Source organism: Apteryx rowi, unplaced genomic scaffold (genome assembly GCF_003343035.1).
Source record: "Apteryx rowi isolate R43461 unplaced genomic scaffold, aptRow1 scaffold_40, whole genome shotgun sequence".
NCBI classification, from domain to species: domain Eukaryota; kingdom Metazoa; phylum Chordata; class Aves; order Apterygiformes; family Apterygidae; genus Apteryx; species Apteryx rowi.
In genome coordinates this window covers 1,395,598-1,422,445 of record NW_020450530.1, presented here as the reverse complement: position 1 = coordinate 1,422,445, position 26,848 = coordinate 1,395,598, and the positions used below count along the sequence as shown (strand labels likewise).

Below are 26,848 nucleotides of genomic sequence, written 5' to 3'. Positions count from 1 at the left end.
TTGTTTTTACCTGCTTTCCAGTGGGTGCGTCTCCTAGCAAGGTATAAAACTGTAGCGATACTCTTAGGAACAAGGCACAGCTGCCTGAAGAGGGAAAGACAGATACCCCGTCCCAGCTTTCAGTCTCGCTTGCACTGCTTCCTTCTGCAGATGCAGGCTGCTATTGACAAAAAACAGAGCACGCATTTAGGGGTGGAGGAAGGGACGTTATTTTGAAAGATACTGTGATCTAATCAGAGAACACATGGGTCTATGAGTCAAGAATTAGCAGCCTTAATCTAAATTCGTTTACTGATTTGCTGTCTGACCTTAGGCAAGTTTCTGCCTCAGTTTCCCATGTTAATACTACTTATGCCACAGAAGACAAACATCTGCTTTGAAAGCCTAAGATAAGCGATATTTACATTATGAAACAGTATTCAAGGAGAAGGAATCATGAAAAGGGATATGCATGGAAAGTCTAAGACGTTCCCAAGTCCTACATGTGTAGTACTGGCTCAGATGAAGAGCACAACTAAACATTAATGCAAGAAGAAAAATATGGGAATGTGTTGTTTTGTAATGTATAAAAGTAACTTTTAGCTTCTGGTTTCTTAATTGATTGCTGTACACAGCAGTAACTGGCAAGCTAAGCAGTCAGCTAAGCCAATGTTCTTACTGGTTAGCAAATGTTGATCTAAAAATAATAGTTTATCTGCAGATGAGAAATATGAAAAAGGCAGCATGAAAATCTATACCTGGAGATTTGAGTCAAAGGGAATGAAGATTTCTATTCTGGTAACAGACAAATGAACTTCTAGCAAATTGGACAGGATTATTCAAATGTCCTTCTACTAATATTTCACTCACCGTGGAAGCTGATTTCACAGTCAAACAGAACTGATGGCCTAAAACTCTGCTGTCTAAACATCAATAATCATGGAATATTATCAGAGTAAGAGTTAGCTTCCACTGCGGAAAGAATGAGGTTATAGAGTTGCACTTAAATATGCAAGGCTTCCAGATGCTGCGGAAAACAAACCGCCTCTAAAAAACACAACCACTGATTATAACCAAGCAACTCCTTTACCCCATGCCAACAGAAAGGCAATGGGGATATAAGCGTGTATCCCTGAAAAAAATCCGTAACACATGAGCTGATCCTTATTCATAGAGGCTACATTTTTCTACCTAGCTAGGCTTTTGGCGACTGAGCCATCTTTGTGATTCAACATGTGAGCAGAGACCAAACTGTTCAGCAGAGCTACTAGTCTTTACTCGTGAAAGTGTAGGATCCACAGACAACACATTTACAATGCAGAGCTCTCACCTCTGGATTTCCTTACCTGCCCAGAAAGTAGATAAAAACATTGGCACAGAGGGTACTGGGAAAGACTCTCTCTCCACAGGTGTTGCCTGAAGGCCGTGGGAGGGGTTGTGTTTATTTTGGGAAGCTGCCTTTTCTTTCCCTCGCAGAAAGGCAAACCTCTTTATTTTCTCTTTAAGTAAGTCGCCCCCATGCCAAAGGCAGGCAGAGAGAGCTCCTTCCACCGCTCTCATACATGGACTCCTCGTACATGGACTTTTTACGTCCTTTGCGAAAGGGAAGAGTCTGTTCCTTAAACGTATCTACAGAATAGAACAAACATCTATTGCTACTGTGGTGTTGAGTTCACCATTTATAGAGTTAGGATTCAAACTGGTAAAATCATAAGGAGGCAAAACGACCGGAAGGGAGCACAGGGTTGACGAATGTAGGGAAGTTTCACCTCACACTTTACTTATTTCTTTATAATGTAATTGCACTTAGACCACTGTGCATTTGACTAGTGACCTAGCACCTGAGGTAGGCAGGCCAGAAACATTGCAAATTATGTTTATGTATCCTATTTCATTTTTACTTCCACTGCCTTCCAGGTATTAAACAGGGACAATACTGATTTTCACACAGATATTTGTTACTCCATCCACTTATGCTAAAGGAATTTAAGAAATCTCATCACACAGCCTCAGAGAAAGGATTTTCTAGTCAAAATAAGGTCATTCTGGCACACACTGTTGCAACCTGCCCATGACACTGCAGATTTTCATGTAGTGCTGTGGAGACAGGCAAAGGCAGGAACTGTCTCTGAAAAGACGAATATTTGGAAATATGAGAAATACAGGCTGTGTCTCTGTGCACTCACGGTCTCTAATCTCTGTCTCCAGGAAATGAAGGCATGCAGCCTGCAGAGTTTAATTCTCTTTTGGTTTATTACTATTTAAAAATCAGGTTTTGTATCCCCTTCTACAGAGGCTTCACCTTCCAACAGAACATACAAAAAATACACACAAYAGAAAAAAAAAGGTAGGTAGGTAAGTTGCTTTATACAAACAGGTCCCTAAGAACCCAAAAAGGCTAAACAGGCTCGGTTTCAATAGAAGCAGGCCTATAAATAGGCAAGAGACTTCACTGAAGTAGGGAAAGAGTTATCCATCCTCACCTAAGATCCTTTCTTGCTTGCACTGAAGATAACAGGAGGACTCCCATCGACTTCAGTAGAAGCAGGATTGGGATTCATCAGAGCCAATGGCAAGCTTTTCTCCTCCTTCCCTTCCAAGGCACTGTCTCTTCCACACGGCATGGAGCCAAGGAAAAATGCCAGTTTTCCTGGCTCATCCCACACTCATGTTTCAGTTGTTCACTCTACAGGACATCTGAGAACGGCCTTTTATTTTCTCTCTTACACTGTGTATTAGCATTAATTGCAGCAAACTTTCAGATCACAACAGTACTGAAGAGAGAAATTCTGAGCCCAAGAGCAAGGCTTGGTTGATATTTGAGAGCCAGCAGAGTCAGTGTGACAACTTTGCAGAGGGCATGTAAAAATTGCCTGGAGAAGGCACCAGTTTGTAGACACAGCAGTCAGAAATCTATTAGCAACAATGAGAGACTGATCTATTAAAAAAGCACTTACCCAAGCTCACTATGTGACTGCAGGAAACTCAAGAGCATATATGGCAGCCAGTGGCCTTATGAAGTGACCCCACGGTCCACATGGAACCCAGGAGCTGAGAGGGAGTCACTGGAACGTCAGTGAGACACCAAGCACCTCCTTCCTTCAGCACATCTCAGCTCAGAGCACTTCCAGGTCTGCAAAACCGCAGTGCAAGTAGAGAGGCCACCCAGGAAGAGCTTCATTCCCATAAACCCTGAGAGCAGATCAATAAGGGCAGGCAGTCTTTAAATTAATTTAAATACTTCACCTTTTAGGAGAAATGTGGCCAAATGTTTAACTTTGTATCATGCCTAAAGTCAAGGGGGCACACGTCTGTAGTAGAGTTCAGCAGCACAATTGCGCAGCACACTTCAGGATGCCATTCAAATCTTGAAACAGTCCTACCCAAGGGTTATCATCATCTCATTTTACAGACAGGAACAAAAGACAGGGAGAGACTAGAGATGACACAAGGTGTTAATTCTTTACAAATAGGCAGTCRCTATCCCCTACCACAAGGCAAACAACTGTGGTTTTCCAATATAAGGCTTTAACAGTTCCAGCCATCCCCATAGCCCCTTGCAGCCAGGGCTCCAGCTCCTGTTCTGCACCACTTTGCACTTACGTCCCATAACTACTTTTTAAAGGCTTCTTTTTAAGCCAGATAGTTCTCTGGTCCGGTTCATAGCTAGCACAGTTGTTTGTGGAGCTGCGTACACCTGAGCAGGTACACACACTAGCAAAGCAATCTGTGCGGAGAGAGATGACGACAGGGGAGCAGGCAGGAATACATTAAGCCTGCTGTTGCTGCTGACTCTAAACGTAAAGCGTGGCCTCGGGCGTACAGTGCAGGAGCTCAGTGCTCCACAACACGCTGCCTTCTTAAAGCAACACGGAGAAGCAGGTTGGGCTGAAAGCCAAATCTCTACCCAAAGGCTCATTCACAACAGCAGAAGGATGTTGTTTTGAAAAGGATGTTCCGGAAAGAAGGTGGGACTCTCAGGAGGCATGGGATTCTTCCCAAATCTGTTTTTCCTTTTAAGTCTTACTATTTTTTTCCCCTCTTTGCTGATTCGTTCTTTCTCTTGGGGTGGAACTGAGAGCTAAGCTCAGAGACTCAATGTGAGTTTATATTCTATTCAATTAAAACTCAGGTATTGTGCCCAGGCAAAAGGTGAATGRTGCAAAGCTGGCTTAATTTATCTTAAAATATTCATAATGCTGTTAAGGTATATTCATAATGCTGAAAAAGCCAACACATTCCACAGTTTTGTTTGGCACTTGCTCTCAGAGTTTCTGTCATCCTGAACAATTGAAAATATTTTACTATATTTGTGAGCGATAAAGAAAAGCCTTTCCTGTTCCCATTATATAAAATTTTGGTAGCTGGTTTTTACTTTGTCCATTTATCTCTCATGAAGCCCAGGGCTCTCGCTCTCTATTCATTCTTCCAACACTGAAGTCTGGAGTTCCTTTGAAATTTACTTTGGCATCTACTTCCTCAAGCAAGCACCTTAAAAAAAATTAAAGCTGAAAGTGGTACCCCACTCCAGACTCAACACATATAAGTTCAGATATTAATTTCTAGGAACAAAGATTTAGTTAAAAAACAAGACACTAAAGTTACAACAGAGCCTACAAAATCTAGGTTAGCTTTCATACTATCAATTCAATTAGTTGAGTTAGATAGACATTCAGTTACACAGTTCTTCTATTCAAGTCATTCCTTACGGCTGATAGCAGTCGAGGGAGGAACAATAATTTTAGGGAATGCTTGGGAAATAACAATTATTTCCTAAGTCACTGGCACTCAAAACAGGTCTAAAACTGTGACTGGGCATTTGCAATTATTCCAAAGATTGGTATAAAGACCAACTCCACACCATCTTATAGTTCTAGGCTTTAAAAAACAAACAAAACAATCCCCCAAACACATAATATTTTGTCCTACTATGGTTAAGGCACTGGATTGAGAGAAGGAAAATCTGGGTTCAATTTCTGGTTCTGCAAACAATTTTGACACAGTCATAGGCAAATGACTTAAGACTGAGAGCTCACGCTCCATCACATTACTATGCATCAGATGAGCCACACCAGCAGTCTGTTTGCACATCTAGCACATGGCAAATACAAGGTAATGTCACTTAATTTTAACTCAATATGAAATCACATTATATTGCTTTACCTTGCATTTGTTGTGGACTAACAGCATGTAGAGATAAAGTTACTTTAGGCAACAAGAGAAACCTGATGGTAAGTCTGAGCCCCTAAATTCAACACCACATTTAAGCATGCATGCAAGTGTTTTTAAGTTACTCCTGTGTTTCACTCATTAATCCATAAAAYGATAGCAACTATTCCTTTCTTGTCCTATCTTTATGTTTAGATTATAAAGTGTTGAAGATAAGAACTTTCTTGTATGTTTTCATCACATCTCATACACAAGGGTCTGAGCCTCAGTTGAGGGGTTTAAGCACCTCTGTAATACAAAGAGATACTACTACTTTGATTATCAAAATCTGTATGAACTGAAGTTCACTTCTTGGCAGAGAAGTGCACTGACTCAAACACTGGATTGCAATCCCATCAAAGAACATAAGGAAAGAAGGGCTGACCCAGAAAGAGAGTCATCATCAATACACTGATATGCCACTTACAAACACAACAGAAACAAAGCTGAGTGAGGCTGCAGCTCAGGGCATGTTAAGTATTTCCCTTTGAACTCTGAACTTGAGGCCAAGTTTTCTGTTTGGAGCTGTCTTCTGTTCTGTGAGAAGCAGACACTTCCCAAAGTAGAGAACGTAAAGAATCTGTATGTAGATTAAATTCCTATCAAAAAATGAACAATGTGCCCCCAAAGAAGCCAAGAGCTCTTAAAACACACAACTGCTAAAGATCTGCTTTCCTACACTGTTGGCATTAGTCTGCACTGCTCACTGTGTTGGTGCAAATCTCTCCCATTTACACTGGATGATCCAGAACTGCCATTTCAGGATTGTTAAATTACTGTCTGTTTGTTTCCCTGTCCACTAGACTGAGAAGTAAGTAGCTTAAATTCCATTTGTTCATGCCCACTTAGAAAGCATTTTCTTTGACAATCAAAATGCATGGCTAGTGTTTCAGAAGGTTTCCTTTTTAGCTCAAGGCTTTTCATTTGTTTCATCAGGTCAGGTTCTGTAGCATTCAAAATTAATTCCCATATGCATGGCCAAAATTCATCCCGCTAGTAACACTGAAGTCAGTGGAGCTAAAACCAGGATGAAAGTATCCTTTTTTCTGGACTTGGCAGTTGGAGTTGAATTTTATGACTAATGCACTCTCTTCAAGTGCATATAGGAACACTGCAGACAGAAACTTCCTATATCTTTTTTACTTAAAGCTCCTTTCTCCTCCTGTCCTAGGTTCAATTATATAGCAATTCCCACGTAGGCAACACAAAACTCTTCTCAAGCCCTTTTCAGGATACAGCTTCAATTCAACAGACATTTTCCTGTTGGCTCACTGCTGGTGTCTTAAACATGAGCTATCAGTAAGCCAGTGTGGCTGCAGCTGCATTTGCTGATCCCGATGAATTGTTCTGCTGACTGGAAAGCCTGCGCTATCTTGACTTGCTCCTATCAGATGCAAGTCTTGGCAGCTTACAGGGTTGTCTGGTCATGGTCTAGATTAGTAAGGTATTTTAAAATGTTTGTTACCTTTCTGAAAAGTTCTGTTTCTACTTGTCCACCAAGCTTATCAGTGCAGCAACAGCAACTCCAGGAAGCTTTGGTTTGAAGTTTTGTTTTTTTCCCTTTTAAAAAGAGTCATACCTATTCCAGGGATTCTGGGGGAAGATGAATGGAGAAGAGCATGTCCTTCAGTCTCCTAAGCCAGATTAATAGCAAAATGTCAAGTCCACAGCAACATGCTCTCAATTTAGAAAGTGCTGGTGCTATAAAGAGAAAGCCATTGATTATTCATCCTTGGTTTAAAATACTCAAGAACAAGCACAAAAAAAAAGCATTATCACACGTATCGCCCAATGTCTTAATTAAGCTATGCACTAGTTGCGGGGTTTGGATTAGGAACAACTGGGCAATGCAGAGTGCCGCAATAGCAGCTTGTGGCAACGTCTGCCTTTAACAGAGACATACATCCTACAGAGGATACAGGTCCTGGCTTGCGGTGGTCTATCCTGATCCAGCACCATATTAATGATGGAGACAGCTATTGTTTTGTAGAATGTAAGTTTGGTGTGGGACTCAGGCTCTTCATTTGGGCCTTTCCAGCAATATTGAGTAGATATATAGCAGCTTACATTACCAAATCACTGCTTAAACTTTTGCTAGTTAACCCTCACAACAATGTGGTGATGCAGAGAAAATTCTTCATTTTGGAGATAGGGAATTAAGGAATAAATTCAGTGAGCTGTCCTATGTGACCTTGAGCATCAACAGCAGAACCATAATTATAACTCAGAGTATTCCTAACTCCTAACCCTGTGTTCAGTTATTATACAACATTTATACCTGGGTTTGGTACATAAAGACTTTGACAAGTTACATGGGAGAAAAGGGAGGGCCAAGAAAGGACACTCTGCACAAGCGGTATTTTCAGATGAAATGGAACCTCCAACAGCCTAGAGCCCAGCTTCTTTGTATTTTGTAATCAGTTCTTTTTTAGAGATCTGCTGCTTGCAGTTCCCATCTCTTACAGTAGAAACCCTTCTTCTTTGGAAAAGAAAGGAGTAAGACTGGCTTTTGCAAACCTGCCTGAAGGCAGATCAGGAAGCAGGACTGGAGCCCAAAAGTCCAGGTCACTGAGAGTACAGTACAGTTGAGAGAGGGACTAACCTCCTACTTACTGGTTCTCATTTGCACACCTTTTGGACAGGTGGCTAAATTGCTCAAAAACCAGACAAAACGAGGGGATATAAAGTAACATACTAACTTCTTTAATAGAGTCCAGTCCGATTAAACCAAAATCACTCTGTGAACCCCCGGGTTTATTCACACTAAACAAGTCAGTGGTACATAGAGTTTACCCAATAGCTGATCATGTTTATACTCTAGGTCCCCACATGAAAAATGAGCACCAGTCAAGCAGACTGCAATGGTATTTTTTCTTCCTTACTTTTTTCTTTTGCATAAAACTATTTCTTTCATAGACTTAAAACAATCAACTAGCCAAGTTATTAATTATGATACATCTAAAAAAAATTAATACTAACCCTAATGTGACTGCTGCTTTAAGAGTGCTCTGTATATCGCCTTAGACCGGCTTTTCAGTAGCAATTCACTACAACAGGTCCTAAAATAATAATAATAATAATAATAATAGAGAATTAAAAACCTGACAGCAAGTTTAATGGTTAAAAGTAACAAAAACAACCTGTTCTGAATGGTGATTTTTACTCAGCAGTTCAGTCCTGCTGCAGCACTCACAGCCTCACAAATGGCAGAAGGGGTTCAAATTCTCTCACCTTCTTAAGATCTTTCCGTTTATAAAAGGACAACTGCATTGTAACCTGCTAGGTACCATGGGGCTTTTTCTTTAATGTTATATTCAGTCAATAATGGGTCTGTTTTTAAAACTTACTGTGTTTTTCTGGGGTGGGTTAGGGAAGGTGGGGAATAGAGAGAGAACAAAAGCATAAACTGTAGCTCCCCAGGTGCCTGGGTCACTAGGACAGTCTCTAATTCTCAGATCAGTGCTGGCAACTTCTGTTTATTCTAGAAGATCATGATGGAACACCAGCAGGAGCCTCCAAAGCTCTATTTGATGTTTTAAATCATGTCTCCTGCTCAAGGTCACGATCTTCTCTAATTCATCAGCTAAGAAGCCTTTTCTCCCTCTCATCAGTGAAGGTTTAAAGGTGGGGTGGGGCATGAGACAAAGAGGGAAGCTAAAATGAATAAAAAATTCTCAGCTATAGAACCAAATTTCATTATTTTCTCTTTCATTCACAGCATCTTATCATTATAGCCAGACTGCTGCTTTGCTTTGTTAAGGTCAAACTGATCTCATTTCCCCTCTGGCCCCATTGGTTGCTGGTCGACCTCTGGATCCACTAGGGATGATGCAAATGCTGACTGGACGATCTGAAACCCAAATGACTCCAGGAGAGACATGTTCTGTTGGGGAGAAAAGGGGGATCCTAGAGCAGGACCAAGGTCCCCCAATGGGCCACCAAGGGCCCTGACGTGAACTTTCTGTATATGTTTGTTCAGATAAGACTTCGATCTGAAAAAGCTGCCACATTCAGGGCAAGGGTACTTCTTCTCTCCCTCCGTCTCCATTTTGTTTTTGCTGACTGCCATGTCACAGGAGAAGGACCCATTGGTGCTCTGTTTCTCGGGAGTCTTGAGGTCACTGGTGTCAGAGAGGTCTCCATATGAATCAGAACTCTCAATCGGGTCCGAATGTGAACATTTCTGGCCTTCTATGGGAAAAGAAAAGAAGAGAGAAAAATTTTCAGAACTTCACCTGCCCCAAACATTTATTTAACAAGCATTCAAATAGGTGATGGCGGTTACCACCTGATTCATTAATGCCCATCATGAAAGAATGAAACACACTTAACAACGCAATCCCCCGCATTCTAAAGTCCTTGACCATAGTTTTCTTTACAAACAATACGGTTGCTATCAGAGCACATCCAGATTTTTAATCAAGGATTTATAATGATACTGAGTGCATCCATGATGTGTCTCAGGCTTATATAATACTTCTTTTAATCCCCAAAGGTGTTTTATGAAGTTTATACCTCAGGCATCATAAAAACGTAGACCTGATAATGAGTTTTTAGCTACAGAAGTCACTTCCCACACTTCTGAAATAGAGCTAATATTTTATTAAGTTTCTAGGCTCTCCCCAAAAGTATAACAGGCTATGACAAGCTGTGAAGAAACCTGGAAATATTTTACCCATTAATATCTCAGCAAAGCAGCAGGGAGCTACTGCAATCTCAGAGGTGCAATTGCGTTTAATCTGGTGGGGCTCCTTTTTACAAGTAAAGTACAACACTGTTAAGATGCAGACTTCATAACCTAAAATTGTTCCATCCTTAAACACTGTAGCGTGAAGTAGGAGAGAGTTTAGAGACACTATTTTAAGTCATTTGGATACATATCCTGGCAAAGCCACTGGTATGTTTGGAGTGTTCCCCATTCTTCTCTGACATTACGCCAAGAAAGTTTGTCCACACTTTTTGCTTAGCGCAGATGAATGAGCGTGGGAAACCCAGACATACTCCCTAAACAAGTCTTTGAATACAAATAAGCTGTATCAACTGTTAACTCTAAAAGACCAAAGAACCACTTGGCACAACCCAAAAGACAGATTTGCTCTGGACTCGGCATTACGAACCAAACAGGATAAGCATGAAATCAATACACCACTGAGCTGGAGTCAATCTCGTGTTAAATCAGCACACCACCCAGAACCAAAGGGCTTGTGTAGTAACTCTATGAGGACTTCAACAGAAAAAAAAAAAAAAAAATTACACAGCTGGAGCATCCCATTGGCATAAGGCTTAAGGCAGAGCACAGACTTTGTTTAATCCAGACTGCTGCGTTCTCCTAGACAACAGTAGCCATAACTTCTGGGACAAACATGCTTTCAAAGAATTTTCTGCTGTTTCAGCTTCACCCRGCATACTGATAGCTCAGAACCAAGAAGCAAAAAGCAAGCTATCTTACATAGAGTAACACAGAATTTTACATACTCAAAAGTTAAATACTCTTCAGTTATTCTTACAAAAATAATTCTTATGTTTGTTTTTGCAGGAAGTAATGGCAGGTTAAAAACAAAAAAAGTAATAGCACTATTTTCATCCTCTACCTCTCCTCCCCAACAACAGCATTAAAAAGTAGAAGTTTAACAACAGATAGCTGTATGGTTCCTCATCAATCTGAGGACGGATACTGCTTTCACCATTCAAGAATCTTTATGAACCGCAGTCTGTGGCTCCCCCTTTCTTCACCAGAAATCAGAAACGGTTTGACGCGAGACTCAAGTATATTGGACTAAGTCACTGTCAAGGATCCGCATCCCTCAGGTAAAATTCAAGTACTGATTGCTCCTAGGAAGACGGTCAAGATGAACTAACATGGCCTTTTCCATCGCTAAAGTGAAAGAAGCTGCCAAGAATCCAGGTACCCTGACCTGCCCACCTCACTCCCCCAGCCTTGTCAAACCTGGTATCCAAGCACAGACATCACATCCTACGTACGTGACCCTACATGATTTCTCTGCATCTCCCTAAGCTGCTTCCTAGTATTTTCCCTGTCCTCCCTCCCCTTCCTCACGCCCAGCCCAACATCCCACAACACAAAGTTCTGCACAGAGCAGCAAGGTGCAGAGCAGGGAGTCTCTTGCCTTTGATGCCATAGGTCCTGACGCAGTGGAACGCTGCTCCCCCATTCGGGATGGACTCCTGGTGCCTGGAGACCTGGGGAAGGGGAACACCGTGGTGGGTTTTAACATGGACCTTTAAGTAGGAGGCAGAGGAGAAACCTAAACAAGATAAAAGGAGATGAGATCCTGCCACCAGCAAAGACACACATCTGCCTTCCCTGTTCTTATCTTTCTCTTGCTCCTACTCCCTATTACAAAGTTGCCATTATACTAGCTTGATTTCTCGTTACCTATAACACGCTCAGGTAGGATCCCTAGACATAATCAGGCAATGAATCCAACGCATACCCTTCATTAGACTTCATTTCATTTGCTTTTTGGAAGTCATGATGAAAGAGTAACAGCCTCCTTGAGAAACAGATCCTATGTAAAAAAAAAAAACTAGATCATATGAAACGTTCAGAAAAAAGAGGCAGAAGAGACATGACACAAAGGGCACCCATGTCTCTTCACCAGTTTGTGGGAGGTTCATTTATTTTAATAAAAAAAGACTTCATCGTATGACGTACTTTTGAGAGGTAGTTTAAAATGGTTTCTTTCATGCTGTTAAGTTTCAAAGGAATGCCATTTAATTACACCCCTTTTAGCACTTAGTGTGTTTACCCTTAGGTTTCTAGCATTTATAATGACTCCTGGAAGGCAGAAAGTTAAAACTTTTTTTTTTTTTAAAGGTCTATAATTTTGTTCTATAGAAATTTTTGAAAAATAGTATTTCTCCCATTCAGTTCATCCTGAGTTTTAAAAACCTTAGATTGTCTGCAGTCAGCACAACTTTGGAAAAATTATTTTTTCTTGATGAAATTTCAAAACATCTATTAGCTCCGATTTGTAAACCCAAAACATGGAAATTAAAAACATGTATTTCAAACCACTGATTTCGAAACACAACAGTTTTTGACATTTAAGCATGTGCTTTTTAAATTTTATTTTATATTTTTTTAAGTCTCGCAACTATGACCTTTTCCTGTAATGCAATAAATCCTCTCAAGTATATTTGGGAATGTTTTTAAATCATATTTTAAAAAGCTTTGCAATTAGTACTAGAAGCATTTGGACCATACATGACGCACAAAGAGGACAAAGTTCTGCAGAATTTCTACACAGGCAAACCTATTGACAACAACCTTCATTTTAAAATTTCAGATAGAATATTATGGTACTTTCATGTTAGATTTTCTTTTCAGAACTGAGAACACACTACAAGTTCCACTGTCACAGACACAGAGCTTCAGGTTCCCTTTCTGAATAAAGAAAAAATGAGACTCAAATTTTTGTTACTAATGTGAGCAAGGTCTGCACACAAACTTGTACTGTTTTTTAAACTAATACAGCATTTACAGCAGAAGCCCTTGCAAGACAGCTTTCATACCAATACTTCACTTTAAATATGAATAGATATACTACTGCAAAGCCACTTTTATAGTGATATAACTGCATTTAAACTTGGTGAGATGTAACAATTTATTAGGAAGGGTGCAAAACCAGCACTGGCACACCTTTCTGGGGTGGATTTTCTGATAGCAGCCATTATTTTCAGGCGCTGAATTTAATAATGAAAGTAGCTTTACACTAGAATTCCTTGCGCCTAACCTACAGAATATCCCTCTGCAAAGACTCTTCTTAGAACCCGGGGTCAAAGAGTCTTCAGAAGTTATTACAAATTGCAGAAGTTATTAAGAATTGCATATACAGGACCGACAGAACAAGACAGAACTCCACAGCAACCTGCCGGAGGGGAAAAATGGCAAGTTGCTGAGAATGAACGAAAGACAGTTACTGCAGACCCCTGAGTTGAAGATAAAAGTAAAGAAAAGCAGATCCATCAAGAAAACCACAACTAAAGAAACCAACAAAAAACAACTCTCAAAATACAAGGAAGCCTAATCGTCTAGGCCAAGTCATCTGGGGAATTAAGATAAGGATATTCTCCTCTGAAATGATGCAAGATCTACCTTAAGACATAAAATGCCACCAGAAGATATATTTCTCTATCTACCAAAATTCATTACAGACAGAGGAAGAACCAAAATTTGACTGGTAGAGGGAAGGACACAATGTACGGCTACACCAGTGATACTTCCAACTATAAGGTACTTCCCTGATTTCATACCGGTGTCTAATGACTACATGCATGCCGAGATGAGTCTCTTCATGTGGCAATGCACCAAAATCTCACAGCCAGCCGTAAGAGAGGACTACATACAGATATTTAGTGTTTTCCTATACTACAATTGACACAAGAAACTCTAGAGTCAGAATCTCTGCAATACACTATATTTCCTGACCTCTGCAATTCTATTTGCAGATTACATTGCTTTATATAATGAAAATTGCATGCAAAGTGTGTTAGTCCCCTTTTATGCGCTTGACTGATGAACGTGCGAGTCATCAACTTCCATCAAAGCACTAAGAGTGCCAACTGCTTCACAGGAAACTGGTTAAAGTGAGATTTTTATTTTTATGCTAATTTTTTTCTGAGACACTAATGATGGCTTATATTCACCAGGCCTTAATTAGGTGTGCCTACCCTAGGAAGAAGTGGAGGGGATTCCTAAATAGTAATCCTCTACAGTACTTGTTAAACTCTTTAAAAACAAAACCAGGCTTAATGCAAAGGATAAAGTGGCAGTATTTTTCATTTTTTAAAATAGGAATGTATTTATTGCTTTATCCATACACATCTCACAGCTTTGCAGAATAAATATTTCTTCAAACCAGAGAAACCAACATTAAAAACATGCATAAAAAGGAAATGGCCTGCTTCCTATAAATGAGATCTATTTGCTGGTCTCTTAGATACCATCCATAAGGAGACAGGCTATAGAAATAATTGCAGGATGCTCCCGTTTCAAAAACTCTAATTTGGGTTTTGCTAGGACATCTGCAGTATGCTTCTAGCTTTAATCGACCCTGCATCCAACATGAAAAATTAAAAAATTCATGTTATAGTAAAAAACATTCCATCCAGTGTGTCGTAAGAAAACGTACTCTTCTGCTAACTCACTTGATTTCTGTGAAACACACAATGCATATGTGCAGAAATGGATGTTCTAAGTTGCTCTTATTAATTGCCACACCTTACTACAAAAATACCAGCTCTAGACTTGTCAAAGTGATTAATCTCTATTTTAGGTTCTTTGGGGGAGGAAAAAAAAGAACAACCCCCCCCCCAAAAGCTAATCAAGTTACTAAGGATGGTAAGATAAGAATATGCAACAACTAAGTAGTAACAAGTCTTTTAAACATAAACGGATTGAAGAGAATTTGTCTTAAAATGATGCTTAGATTTCATGAGCACACGTTAGTTGAATTCTTAAAAATAACATTCATTTAAACAGCTCAACATTAACAAGAACTGAAGAACTTTCAAAAAAATCTAAAAAACTTTTTTTTTGAGGGGGAAATGTCAGTCTGCCTCATGGCATCAATATTAACGTAGGAAGGCAGGATGGCTGTCCTCTAACTTAGTAGTCTTTCTCACTGGGCACAGATACAAATCTTGAGATACATTTTGTGAAAATTGTTTACCTAACTGCAAAAACCTGGAAATCTAATTACTTAGTATACTGCATGTTTTCTTTAAAGATRCCTCTTTCCAGAAAAAAACACTGCACAGCTTCCCTGACTGAAAGAGACTTGATCGCTTACTTAATTATTCTAAGCAGAAAGATCCTAAGTGAGAAAATAACCTGGAAAAACCATCAACTCACAGCTGGTAATTTTTGGAGATGATACTGCCATTTCTAAAATAAATAAGTAAATAAACAAAATCAGCAAATGGGAACACGCCTTATATAGTCAACCAGTGGCTATTACTTTCAGTTAAGGTACTGATTTCCCTATCTCCTAAATCCATTAAAGCTTTAAGAGAGCAAGATACACTTTATTAAATTCCACAGAAAAGCCCTCAGGCCGATGGGATAAAGCGATGGATTCTAAGCCTGTATTTCCCATTCTGACTTTAACACTAGGATATGTTCAGCTGGATAAGAGCCACCTTTTCATCCATTTCAGAATCCTGACTTTGTTGTTTTTTTCTGTCAGCATCCAAACTTCTCTCTATAAGGAGTTTTTTTTTAAATCTTTGCCTTCTTCCTTGACAATTACTATATCCAACATCAATTAAGTTCCAATGCAAAAATACACCAGCACATTAGCTGAGGGAAGAATAAAACAAAATTTCATTGCACAAGCACCATAACCATGGCACAGTCACGGTGGGGGGACCGCAGGGAGAATCATATAGCTTCCGACTATCTCAGCACCTATCAAATAGGGGTTTTAATTCAGAAATTTTCCAGCACGTTGCATATCTCCATACCCTACAATTTAAAAGATATTTAGAACAATGAACATCATTACCTTTTGAATTTAGAACACTGAATTATAAATCCTGACACCATGGATCATAAAGCTGTAATCAGAATTCACAGGATATAATACTGAGTTCATAACACAGTTGTTTGACAAATCCAGTTTGTAACTTCCCTTTTCCTTGAATTTTAACAAAGGGTAAATCTTTAACAACAATTTAACAGATTATTTATTGTTTGTAAGTACTGATGTGAACTGAAATTCACAGCAGCAGACTAAATTCTCACTGACAAAATATATGAAATACACAAGCTGCAGGAAGAAAGTAGCTGCTTATACTTTGCTGTACAGCAGGTTCCCTATCCTTCTACACAGAAGTGTACATTTTATTTACATTTGCACTGTACATTTCAACCTGTAAAATGTGAATAACCCATCTAATCATTTCATTGTTTGAATGCCAGACCCGTCTTTGTCATGCTGGCTGAATTTCTGAAGAGCTGCAGTGACATCCAGTGGTATTCACGGTGAAGCTCAGGCTTACAAACCCTGGAAACATGACAATTCCCCTCAGCCAAAGAGTTCTTGCTCAGAACCACGTCCGACCGAAGGAAAGCAAGATACAGCTTCGATCTTGGATAGGGTCCTCTGTCTTGTTACCACAAAAAGAATTGGGATAAGTTTCAGCAGCTTTTCAGAAGATGGGCCTTTACCTGAAAAGTGGCCGCGTTTCATTTTGTATCATCTACCTGGAGTTTCAGAATCTGAAGATTTTCAACCCAGATGTCATTTCCACAAGAACTGTTAATACCACTTTCAGGACCTAACAGATAGTTCAGCTACTGGAAAATGTCTCCTTTACAATTTAATGCCTCACATTACTCATCATCTCCTAATCACCCAAAAGCTCCATTCCTGTACAGTCCTCACATTAAATGCAGAACACCCACGCTCTCTCAGAAGACTTCACCTCTCTTCAGTTAGAAAAGGGAACACACATTATCCAAAACTAACTCATCAGAAAAAACAAGAATCAGATCCCAAAACGCAACAGCAGCCTCCTCCTACAGTCATTAGGTACTCCAGTACGTCTGTGTGAGCCAACAACATACTTTGAAGTTGTATATTCATTGTTCCCCCACACACACCAAAAAAAAAAAAAAAAATACTGGTAAGACAAAATTACTTTTTTTCTTTCTGAAATTTGTCCAGGTTGCTTTACATCCCACAACGCCTAAATCTACACTCTTTCTCCAATTTGAGAGTACCACAAACAGATGGAAAAGCTTCCAAATTTTATTTATATAAATAAAACTATGTTACTCGTGCTCTTCTTTACAAGATTTGTTTTAGAAATGTAAGTTAGTACAAAGCCATTTCTTGGGTTAAGAGGGAGGAGCAGCTTGACTTTACTGCTGCACCAGGAGGTTAAGCAAGACTGATAACATCACGTAGCTCTTTCACGTACTTTCTCAGTTTCAACTTGGTGTGTATTTCAAAGATTCTTCTCTCAAACTGAATGCAGGACCCAGTTCCAACCAGGTATTGGAAAAAAGGTATATGGTGAATAGTGGCAAAGCAACACAAAGTGGTTATTTTATAAGGATCTTGCAGTTTGGCAAGTAAAATTCTTCAAACTGTCTAAAAATAATTTGCTTCACATTTAAACTGAATTCATTCAGGTACTGTTAGCCATGTAAAAAGGCCAGACCTATGACTCCATCAGTTTCAAACTAAGTATTCAATAAGGAAGCAAAGAAACAATATGTCCACATGCATGGTACAACCTCCTCCTGTTGCAGACAGAATCACGTAGCCTTACAGCTGCCCTCAGCTGTTGCCCCAGCCCACTGAAATAAAGAAACAGTTTCTTCATTACCTCGGTTACAGATAGTGCAGAAATTGCTTGGTCCTTCACTGTGTTTCTTCAAATGATCTGCCATATATGCTGCCCGCAAGTACTTCCCACACACCTGGCACGGAACTTTGTCTTCATGACATGCTAGGTGTGAGCGCAGCCGGTCACGAGTGGCAAAGGAAGCATTACAAGTCTGCGGGTACAATGAGAACCATGTGACTTATCAACTCTGCTAAAAACACTGATATTGTTGAATCTATTTAGTATTCTTAAGAGTAAATATGTCAGACCCTGTGCAATTACACAAATGACATGATGTATGAGCCGTTTCCCCACAAACAGAAAATTCAGATCACCAACACACTACACAAGATGTGATGTTACTACTCAGAAGAATTAAGAAAGCAGGCAAACAGCTCTAACATACTACAGTCAGTAAAATTTAAATCAAGACAGATTTGTAAAGCCTTAGTTCCTCACTGAGGATGAAGATACTAAAACTTTAAGTAATATTTAATATCAGAAATAGCACAAACCGCTCCAGTTACTGTAAATTCTGCCATTTCACTGAGACATTACAATCACTTTAAACAGCTCAGAATGTCCTCTCTGTCACCTTCCTAAATTTTACTCTTTGATTTGATCAGTCTGACTTCACTGCACTGGATCTCCCCTTCAGACTATCACAACACATAAATGAAGCATCAGAGAATTGGCTGGGATGAGAAGATGACAAAAGACACTATAAAAGAGCCATCCTGGTACCCACAGTGACAGGGCAGACAAAAGTTAAGTGCAGAAGTGAAACCTCGGAAGGCAGCAGATATCAAAATAACTGCATGACACTGTAATCTGTTTATAACTTACCCCAATCAAGGTATCGTATTCCACTTACTACCATGAAACAAGTTTGATTTGGCATAAGATAATATTGGTTCTACTTGCCCACTCCTCAGAGGAAAGTCACAGGATAGATGAGGGAGGGTTCTTTGCCATTATCATAATCATAGCGATTGGCAGGCATACAGACCGTGTATATGGCCTACTAAACTGGCCTGCCAATTCTGAAAGGCTTGCCATAGCTTTAACACGTGAATAAAAGTAATAAATGATCAGCAATACACTGTGTAAATTATTAAAGGTATAGTCTGAAACCATTGCTCACAAGTGCAGGAAGAAAAACCAAAGCAACATACGTTAGAATGACCATACCAAGTGGGCAACAGTGACATTCAAGAGTCTACAGCATCTGATTTATAGTGGAGTATCCTTTATATAGAAAAATGCAGTTCAAGATGCATAAGCACAGTCCCCTAAGAGATAATATGAGAATATTAAATGACATGGGAACTGGATATATTCTGCCTTTTTAAGGATCAGTGTGTAATTAAACAAGACACCTGTTTCACTATAGAATAGACTCGTAAAGTGACAACTACTAAAATTACAAAATGGTAAATTAAAATAAATTGACAATACAGAAGAGAATAACCCGTATAATTTTAGGTAACTTAGTTAATCAAGAGCTTAATCCAAAAAAACTAAAGGCAACTGGAAAGTATCTATTGATTTCAACAGGCTGTAGACTCTACTTGTTCAATCCTATGAGATGCTTAAGTATAGTAAACTCCCATAGAACTGAGGCTACTCTGCAGCAGGCAGCAGACTTAGCACCTCACAGGATCAGGACTTAATATACTTAAAAAGACTACAGTATAATAACCTGGATTTCTGTGATACACAGAGTTGAACTAAGCTCACCAGGCAAAGATTCATAAATCACTAGTGGTGAAGAAGCAAACCCTTGAACATGGAAGACTTCTCTTCAGTCGAAATCTCAGGACACAGCGCTGAGCAAAACAGGTGCAGCTTTCATTTATTAAAACGTTTTTAGAAGTAAACACTCATTTAAGTCAGGATTCCAGGACTGATACTAGTCAACCTGCTGGGTATCATCTAAAGGTGTATTCCTAGACAATCAAGGATGACAGCCAAAAGGTCCAGTATTTATAATTCTAATATTGAGCCACAGTAAGCGTCCATAAAAAAGCATTGGAAGTGCATCAGTTTATGAAGCAGACCAGAGACAAACCACATAAATACAGGGATGCCAGAAGTAAAAACAGATCTGTCCCATATTGAACTGAACAAGTGGAAAGCTTGGGGAAAGGCAATACAATCATTTCTTTGTTTGATTTCTTAGTCTTGTTGCTGAGTTTTGCAAAGTTCACCTTTGGATAAACTATATAGTTAAGTATATCTGCAAAGAAGCTTAAAAAAAAAGTCCAGTGGAGAAAGCAAGAACCAGTTTAGCTGAATCATAACAATGGGAGACAGGACTAGGTTTAAAGAAAACCCCAAAGTTAATATTCAAATAGTTAATATTTGTAAAAGGTATAGAGCAAAAAAGTAAAAAGTAAAAAGTTTTATTTTATAAAAGATATAAGTGCTAAATGAGTGCTAAGTATTTATCATTAATTGTTAATAATAGAAGAAAACTCCAGTGCTTTCCTATCAAACATTGCACAGGTATATAAATAGATAAAAAAGAATATATATAAAGTTTAAAAAAACATTGTTTAAGAAATACCTCTTGAAGTTTCAACTTTTCTATGGTTGTGGATGTCTCTGAGCTTATTCCATGGTGGCTGCCATTTTCCTGCTAATAGGCAGGAAGTAAGAGAAATTAGGACAGGAAGAAACTCATTCTGCATTGAAATCAATGGGAAAAGCACTGGACTTTGGATGCCAATTTTAGGTTAATTTAAATAGTTTTAAATATTTTTTATTTTTCAAAAGTTTTTTTGTAATTTAACCTGCATCTTTCTCTTTTTTTATTTAAATTGCCAGATGAACAACTTGCCTCTCGTCTCTGAGAAGGAACGAACTTCTGTTTTCTCCCCCTTCCCTTTTCCATCCACAGGTTTTCAGATCGCTGTTTCCTCCCGAACTGCAGTCCAACATTCACATCATTCACACTCAAAAGCCAATACCCAGCCTCACCCCTTCCCATGACAAGTCAACAAGCTGAACTATCCCATTACGGCCAGCAAACTGACTTACCCCTTCTCCCACATCAAGAACTTAGCTGTCAGATTTTAAAAACTCAGATATCACTAGTACAATAATCCAGGAGAAAAGTATCCAGAGTTCCATTTGGTGTCTTGTCTGGACACCAAAGCAACTTCTTGGATCCGATTTCTCAGATGCCCTGGCTCTCTCGGAGGCCTTCCTTCCCCATTCTGAGTCTGTTTAACGAAAAAGTTGGAATCAGGTCTTTGTCTGGCACCCGGTGCTACAGGTGCTGAATCTTAGGATAGTTTTTTAAATACCTGTGATGCCCAACTGTTATTTTAGGGGGATGAGTGCAGGTTGACATGCCGAGCACTGCAAATTGTAGCTGTTACAATGATGTTTAACTTAAAATTATCCTGCTTCTCACAGTTTCATTTTATCTGTCCTGAAGTTGTGCCAATACCCTCCCACTTTTGTTTTGATAATCCAAAATGTACTATGATGCCACATCAACAAAATGTTAGATATACACTGGTTTGCAAAGATACACAAAGGGATCAGGTAAATGGCTAGTGGATGTTGTTTAAATCGTTACATAGTGCCACTTCCAAGAATGCCATTGGGATATGGGATTCTGGAAAGCTTTTCTATTTATCAAAAGAGTCCTTCTCTTTTGCAGTAAACATAGTCTGATAATAACTGGAATTTTCAACAGGAATTCAACAGATTCAAAATGGTTGCTCAATGCTGCTCAATCTGTTCTCATGGGGATCTAAATTTCCAAATGAAATCAATGGAAAAACAGAATAGAAAGCAGGGAAACAACATGCCAATATTAAGCTATTTTCCTCCTTAGTGGCCAAATTCTGTGTCTAGAAAAACATCAAGGAACGGAAGTGTTACCGGTTATAAGATAATCAGAAGGAGAATTTTATCAATTTACACATCTGCTTTCAGATTTGAAACAAATTTTCAGTGTGAAAGCATCCTTTCTGTGGTTTGTACCATGTATATCAGATCCGTGCATATTTAAGAAGACTTTCTAAACCTGACAGGCTATTGTCAAGGAGTTTTTGCAAAGACATGCAGCAGGTCTTTAACAGATTTTCTACACCTTGTTTGATATGAATGAAAAGTTAACCTTGCAAGGTTAAGCAGCCAAAAATGAAGAACAAATCAAGCCTGAAAAGGCAACCTCAACTCTGCCCTCATGCTTATAACCTAAGGACTATAGCTCTAAAATTAGATGAACAGTGCCTATAATATTACGACACTTTAAACAACAAACACAAAATGTGAAATATTGTTCTTAGAAAATACTGTCATAAAATACATGCATGCAAGGAGACAGGGTTGAGCTTGGCTGTACGATTTCCATTTTTCCTGACTTTTCAGCTCTGAGTGTATCCTGATTCATGCGTACACAGTACATATATTTAAAATTCTTAAAAAAATTAAAAAAAAAATCTTTAAAACATGTAACAGGTATCAGCTGGCAAAGGACAGTTTGGGGTCTTAAATATTCATTTTTGTACCTGCACACAAATACATGCTTATGGGCAAAATTCTTAAAATTCTTTAGTCATTTTCAGTTCATCTACTTAGGCCCCTTGTTATCCCCAAATTGTGAGGTAGTCACTGTGAGTGGAATTTTCCAATTTAAATTAATTTATAGCATTAAATCATCTTAGGAAGCTTAAAGCAACCTAAAACTTTAGATCGGTTAAACTGATGAATCAATGTGAAGGCTCTATGGCCTGATTTTCAAAGGTGCTGAGGTTCCACAAATCCTGCTGAGGTCAACAGAAACCTTTAGGTGGCTCAATATGTCTGAAAACTTGTTCACTCTATTACTTAAAGTTGCAAAAATATTCCAAAACTCTCAGTTTGGAGGAAACATAGCAAAGGTGTGTCAAGAGACAGAAAAAAATGCAGATTAGGAGGCAGCAGTCAAGTAGGATGGACTAGGTTCATGAAATGTGCTTAGAAATTTTAAAACAGAAAAAAAAGTTCTCCAACCTTCACTGTCTTCAAAGAAAATGGAAGGTATCTTGCTCCAACTTTCTTAAAATAAAAGAAAAAAATATAAAATCTTCCTTCAGAGACCAAGCATGGAGACTGTTAGCCCAACAAATGTTTTAGAAGTTTATCCTACAACGTGAAGACAGTAGGTGAAAATGGAAGCCGATTCTCAACTTTAGTTTTAATTAATACTTCCAAGTACCTCTTAAATCCCTCTACAAATGAATTACAGAAGACCTTTCTTGATTTGTTCTTCCAAATCCCGATGAATAATTTATTAACTGTAAAAAAACTATACGCAACATTATGACATCGTATTACAAAGGATACCATGGTGGTGTTTTCTGTATTCTCACTGGGATAAAAAAAGCTTCCAATTTTGCTCAGTGCAATGTTCTGAAGGCTATGTGATAAAAAAGAGCATCTTGGCAAGCGATGATAAATTATCAATTTTATTTGAAATTATTCTAAAAAAAAAATGAAGTCAGCATTGGAGCCTCCTGCTGGTTACCACTGCAACACCAAAGAAAAAAGGGGTCTCATTTGGGCCACCGACTCGAAGGCCAGGGTCAGAGTGGCAGGGTACGAGATACAGGGTGGAGACTGGGACAGAGCAGCAGGGAAGAACATCTGGCCAAAGGGGAGGGAGGCAGAAGGACCAAAGCATCAGATGACACAGGGGGCCGGGGGGTGGGAGGGATGTAAAGCAGCTGTCACTGTTGAACACTATTATTTACAAACATTTATTCCAATTCACACATTCATGGTCTTTTTATTGATACTTGGTAATTCTCTTCACACTTATAAATCCAATGCCTTAAAAAAAAAAAAAAATTACCCAAACATCAATCTAACGCCCCCCCAACTCCTACCTGACACTTGTGAGGTCTCTCTGAGGTATGCACCTGTTTGATGTGTCCATTCAAGTGGTCTGGCCTTAAAAAAAAGTACACATATGCACACTTAAAACAAATATTAAAATAAGAATTTACTATTTTAACCAAGAAGAGAAGTTCCCTGTGGTGGATATATTAAAAATTTAGCAATAAATTTAAACTTCTCAAGAACCAGATCACCAACAACTGGGGCTCTGCTTTGATAAGTACTCTCTCCAACTTGCTAGGAAGGCAGCATTTTCTCAGGATGAAATTACAACTTAGTGATCAGAGGAAACAGGAAATGCAAACTACAGTTTTCAAACCTGCACGTCTCCTTCCAAAATCCTATTTAGATCTAGACAGTCACGGCACTTTGATTTACAATTGCTGAATATTTGAAAATTGGTCCCTTTTGGTTTATGTCCCAAACATGGATGTAAGAATCCAACTTTAAGCACCTCTGTGAAAAAGGACTGCCTCTAATCTCTGTGACCCATTTTCCATCAGCAAGGTGAAAATAATACTGTTCAAACTCACAGCTTGGTTGGGAGACTGCATTAATACAAATAAAGTGCGCTGAAGGTCCCAAGTAGAAGGTGCAATGGAAGAGCAAATTATTACTGGAAAAAAAAAAAAAGTTAGACCATTCTTCACAATCAGTAAAGCCTACTCTGAAGAAGAGAGGACTGAATAGCCGCAGATTTTCCTGGTGGGAGTTTCTCCTAGTGGGAAGAAAGCTTTTCATTGTATGAAGCCAAAACTGCTTGGAAACAAGTTCTCCACCCTCTCCTCCCCCAACTCTCCAGCTGCGCCAATGAGCGGACGCGRGACGGAATTCACGCACTGCAGACAGAAAATAGACTGAACTTTGCAGTCTGGCTGTTAAACCTGATGCTCCAGCAAGTGGGCTGGAGCCGTGGAACCGGAAAGACTGGTTGGGGGTCCTTCTAGGTACTTCATGCCTAGCAACCTCACGTGCTGTGCCGCTGCTGAATGAAGTAAAGGATACTAAAATTAGATACCACGCTTTTCTTTTGCTCATTTCTGTGCAACACCTATGACTGAGTACTGAAATTTAAGGAAGATTCTCTACTTTTTTACAAAGATGTGTAGATGTTTCCGTTGTTTACTTTCATAACACCATTAGTGCCTGCTCACGTTAACTCATTGAGAAAAATGAGAAGTCAACACCTTTCACTTTCCCTTGTTCATAGAAATCTTTCATACAGCAACAGCAGAAATCTTTAAGCGTGACTAATAGTAATAAAAATTAGCAGATGGTCTCAGGTATGCTTTAATAAGAAAAATACTTTTACTTCTAGGACACAGATGAAATTTCCAGTCTATGACCTTCCATCCCTAAATCTGCAGTCCTTAAAAAAATGCATCCACTAATTATTGCTGATTTTTTTAAAAAGAAAAACCTACATTTAAAATTTGTTTCAGTAACAAAAAGTCCCTCTAGCAAAAAGAGAGACAGTAGATGAACAATTTTGAAGATTATACAGCTGGGATAATTCTAACTCCTAGCAGACTTTTGGTTTATTTCTTACCTTGATTCTTTCCCTCCTGTTAGAACAAATCAACCGCTGCTACAGAAGTAACATGGAGTGTGTGCATCCCCCCCACCCCCCACTACTTCTAGCCTCAAAGTGAGCATCAAACTTCCAAAAAAACTTTCAAAATCATTAACTCAGACTGTCAGATACCACTAACACGGCTACATATATCAAACAACTACTTATTAAATTAACTCCCACAAACAAAAAAGTGACAACAAAAAATCAGCAACATTAAATGTACAGATCTTACGTATGTTGCAGGGTAGAAACAGGATCCCCTTCAGAAGGATGTAAACCCAAAGGACACAAAGATCATGTATTAAAAGATACTTGATGCTGCAGCCTTTGAAATCTCACCTCTTCCTTCACATTTGGGTGATAAAAAACATTACGAACTAAGAGAAATGAAGGGAAGTTAAGAAAAAGAAAATTTAAAATGGATACAAGAAAAATAATAATCTATCTTGAAATGTGTTAATATTTTGCACTTCAACAGCACCTTCAAACTACTTACAAATCAGAAGTCTCAAGACGCTTACGTGAGGTAGGTAATTATTTCAATACCCATTTCACAGAAGAGTCATTTGAGGGAGAGACTAACTGATTTGCCCAAGGACACGCATACGCCAAGTCTGGGACAAAGCTGGGAAAGTTACCCAGAAGCCAACTGACTCCCAGTTCTACATCTTAATTACTTTTAAGTCCTTTCAAGAGACTGTAGAATAGCCTCCCAATGGAAATGATGAAAGTCTCATTTCTCGAGACACTTTAAACTGGAACAGTCAAACTATCCTAAGTGCAGACTGTTCTTGCTTCCCAAGGGATGGGACAGGTAACTTCTTAGGTCTCTGTTGACGTCTGTGATTCTTATAAGTTCCCTCTTACCTGGAGAAGCCTTTTCCACAGCTCTGGCAGATGTAGGGCTTTCCCACAGAGCCGTCATGAGATCGAACATGATAGGACATCCTGTCTTTCCGCTTGAACCGTAAGCCACACACCGGACAAGAGTACGGCTTCTCGCCAGAGTGTGACAGCTTGTGCCGATTCAGGTGGTACACGTCCCGAAAAATCTTGCCACAGATCTCACAGGCCACCTGTTTCCTTGTCCTGCTTCTTTTTCGGGGCGCATCAGGGTCATCCTGACCAGGGACACCGTTTTCACCCAGTCTTGGGGGCGGGATGTCTATGTAGCCCAGCTGTAAGCTTGTCACCCCGTGCTGAGCCTCATGCTGACGAAGACGATTAGCATCCGTAAACACTTTTCCACAGAGGCCACAAGGCAGGATACCCGCCTCTCGCAGGCCCCCCGGGGTACCAAACATCATGGAGTCCAAGAGATTGGCTTTACGGGGACGCCCTCTGCCCCTCTTGGTGCTTAAAGCAGGGGCGTTAGCAGCGACATTCTGGAAGGGCGAGGCCAGCAGCGGTGGGGACAGYGGTCCTGCCACCATGGGCAAGCGGTCCACCCCCTGCAGAACAGGCAGGGAGGACTGCGCGGCGGAGAGCGCAGCCCGCGTGGCCTCGTCTTCGGGCATGCCGGCGATGCCGTTGCCGTTGGGCGCCAAGCCGGCGCCGTTGGTCATGTCAAGCGGGAAGCCGAGGTCGGCGGCCCCCGGGCGGAAGAGCATGATGTCGGGGCGCGCGGGGGGCACGAGGATCTGCACGTTGGACTGCTTGATGACCTCCTGGCAGATGTCGATGACGGAGCGCATCAGCAGGAACTTGGCGGCCGTCATGAGCTCCGGGAAGCTCTCCAGGCGCACCACGATGCGCGACGTGTAGGCGAAGTCCAGGATGTCACCGAACACCTTGGAGCTGATGGTGTGCATCTCCAGCTCCCGCCCG

At 39.8% G+C, this 26,848-nt stretch overlaps 1 protein-coding gene across 1 annotated transcript; it reads right to left on the bottom strand.

Moving 5' to 3' along the window:
- Positions 1-7,849: 7,849 nt before the first annotated feature.
- Positions 7,850-26,841, bottom strand: PATZ1 (POZ/BTB and AT hook containing zinc finger 1). The gene is made up of 6 exons (XM_026075241.1): positions 25,889-26,841; positions 23,436-23,499; positions 20,117-20,188; positions 17,548-17,719; positions 11,316-11,453; positions 7,850-9,378 (listed from the first exon to the last, which is right to left on the bottom strand). The coding sequence occupies exons 1-6, from the start codon at positions 26,830-26,832 to the stop codon at positions 8,960-8,962; spliced, it is 1,809 nt and encodes a 602-aa protein (XP_025931026.1). The 5' UTR covers positions 26,833-26,841; the 3' UTR covers positions 7,850-8,959.
- Positions 26,842-26,848: the final 7 nt, after the last annotated feature.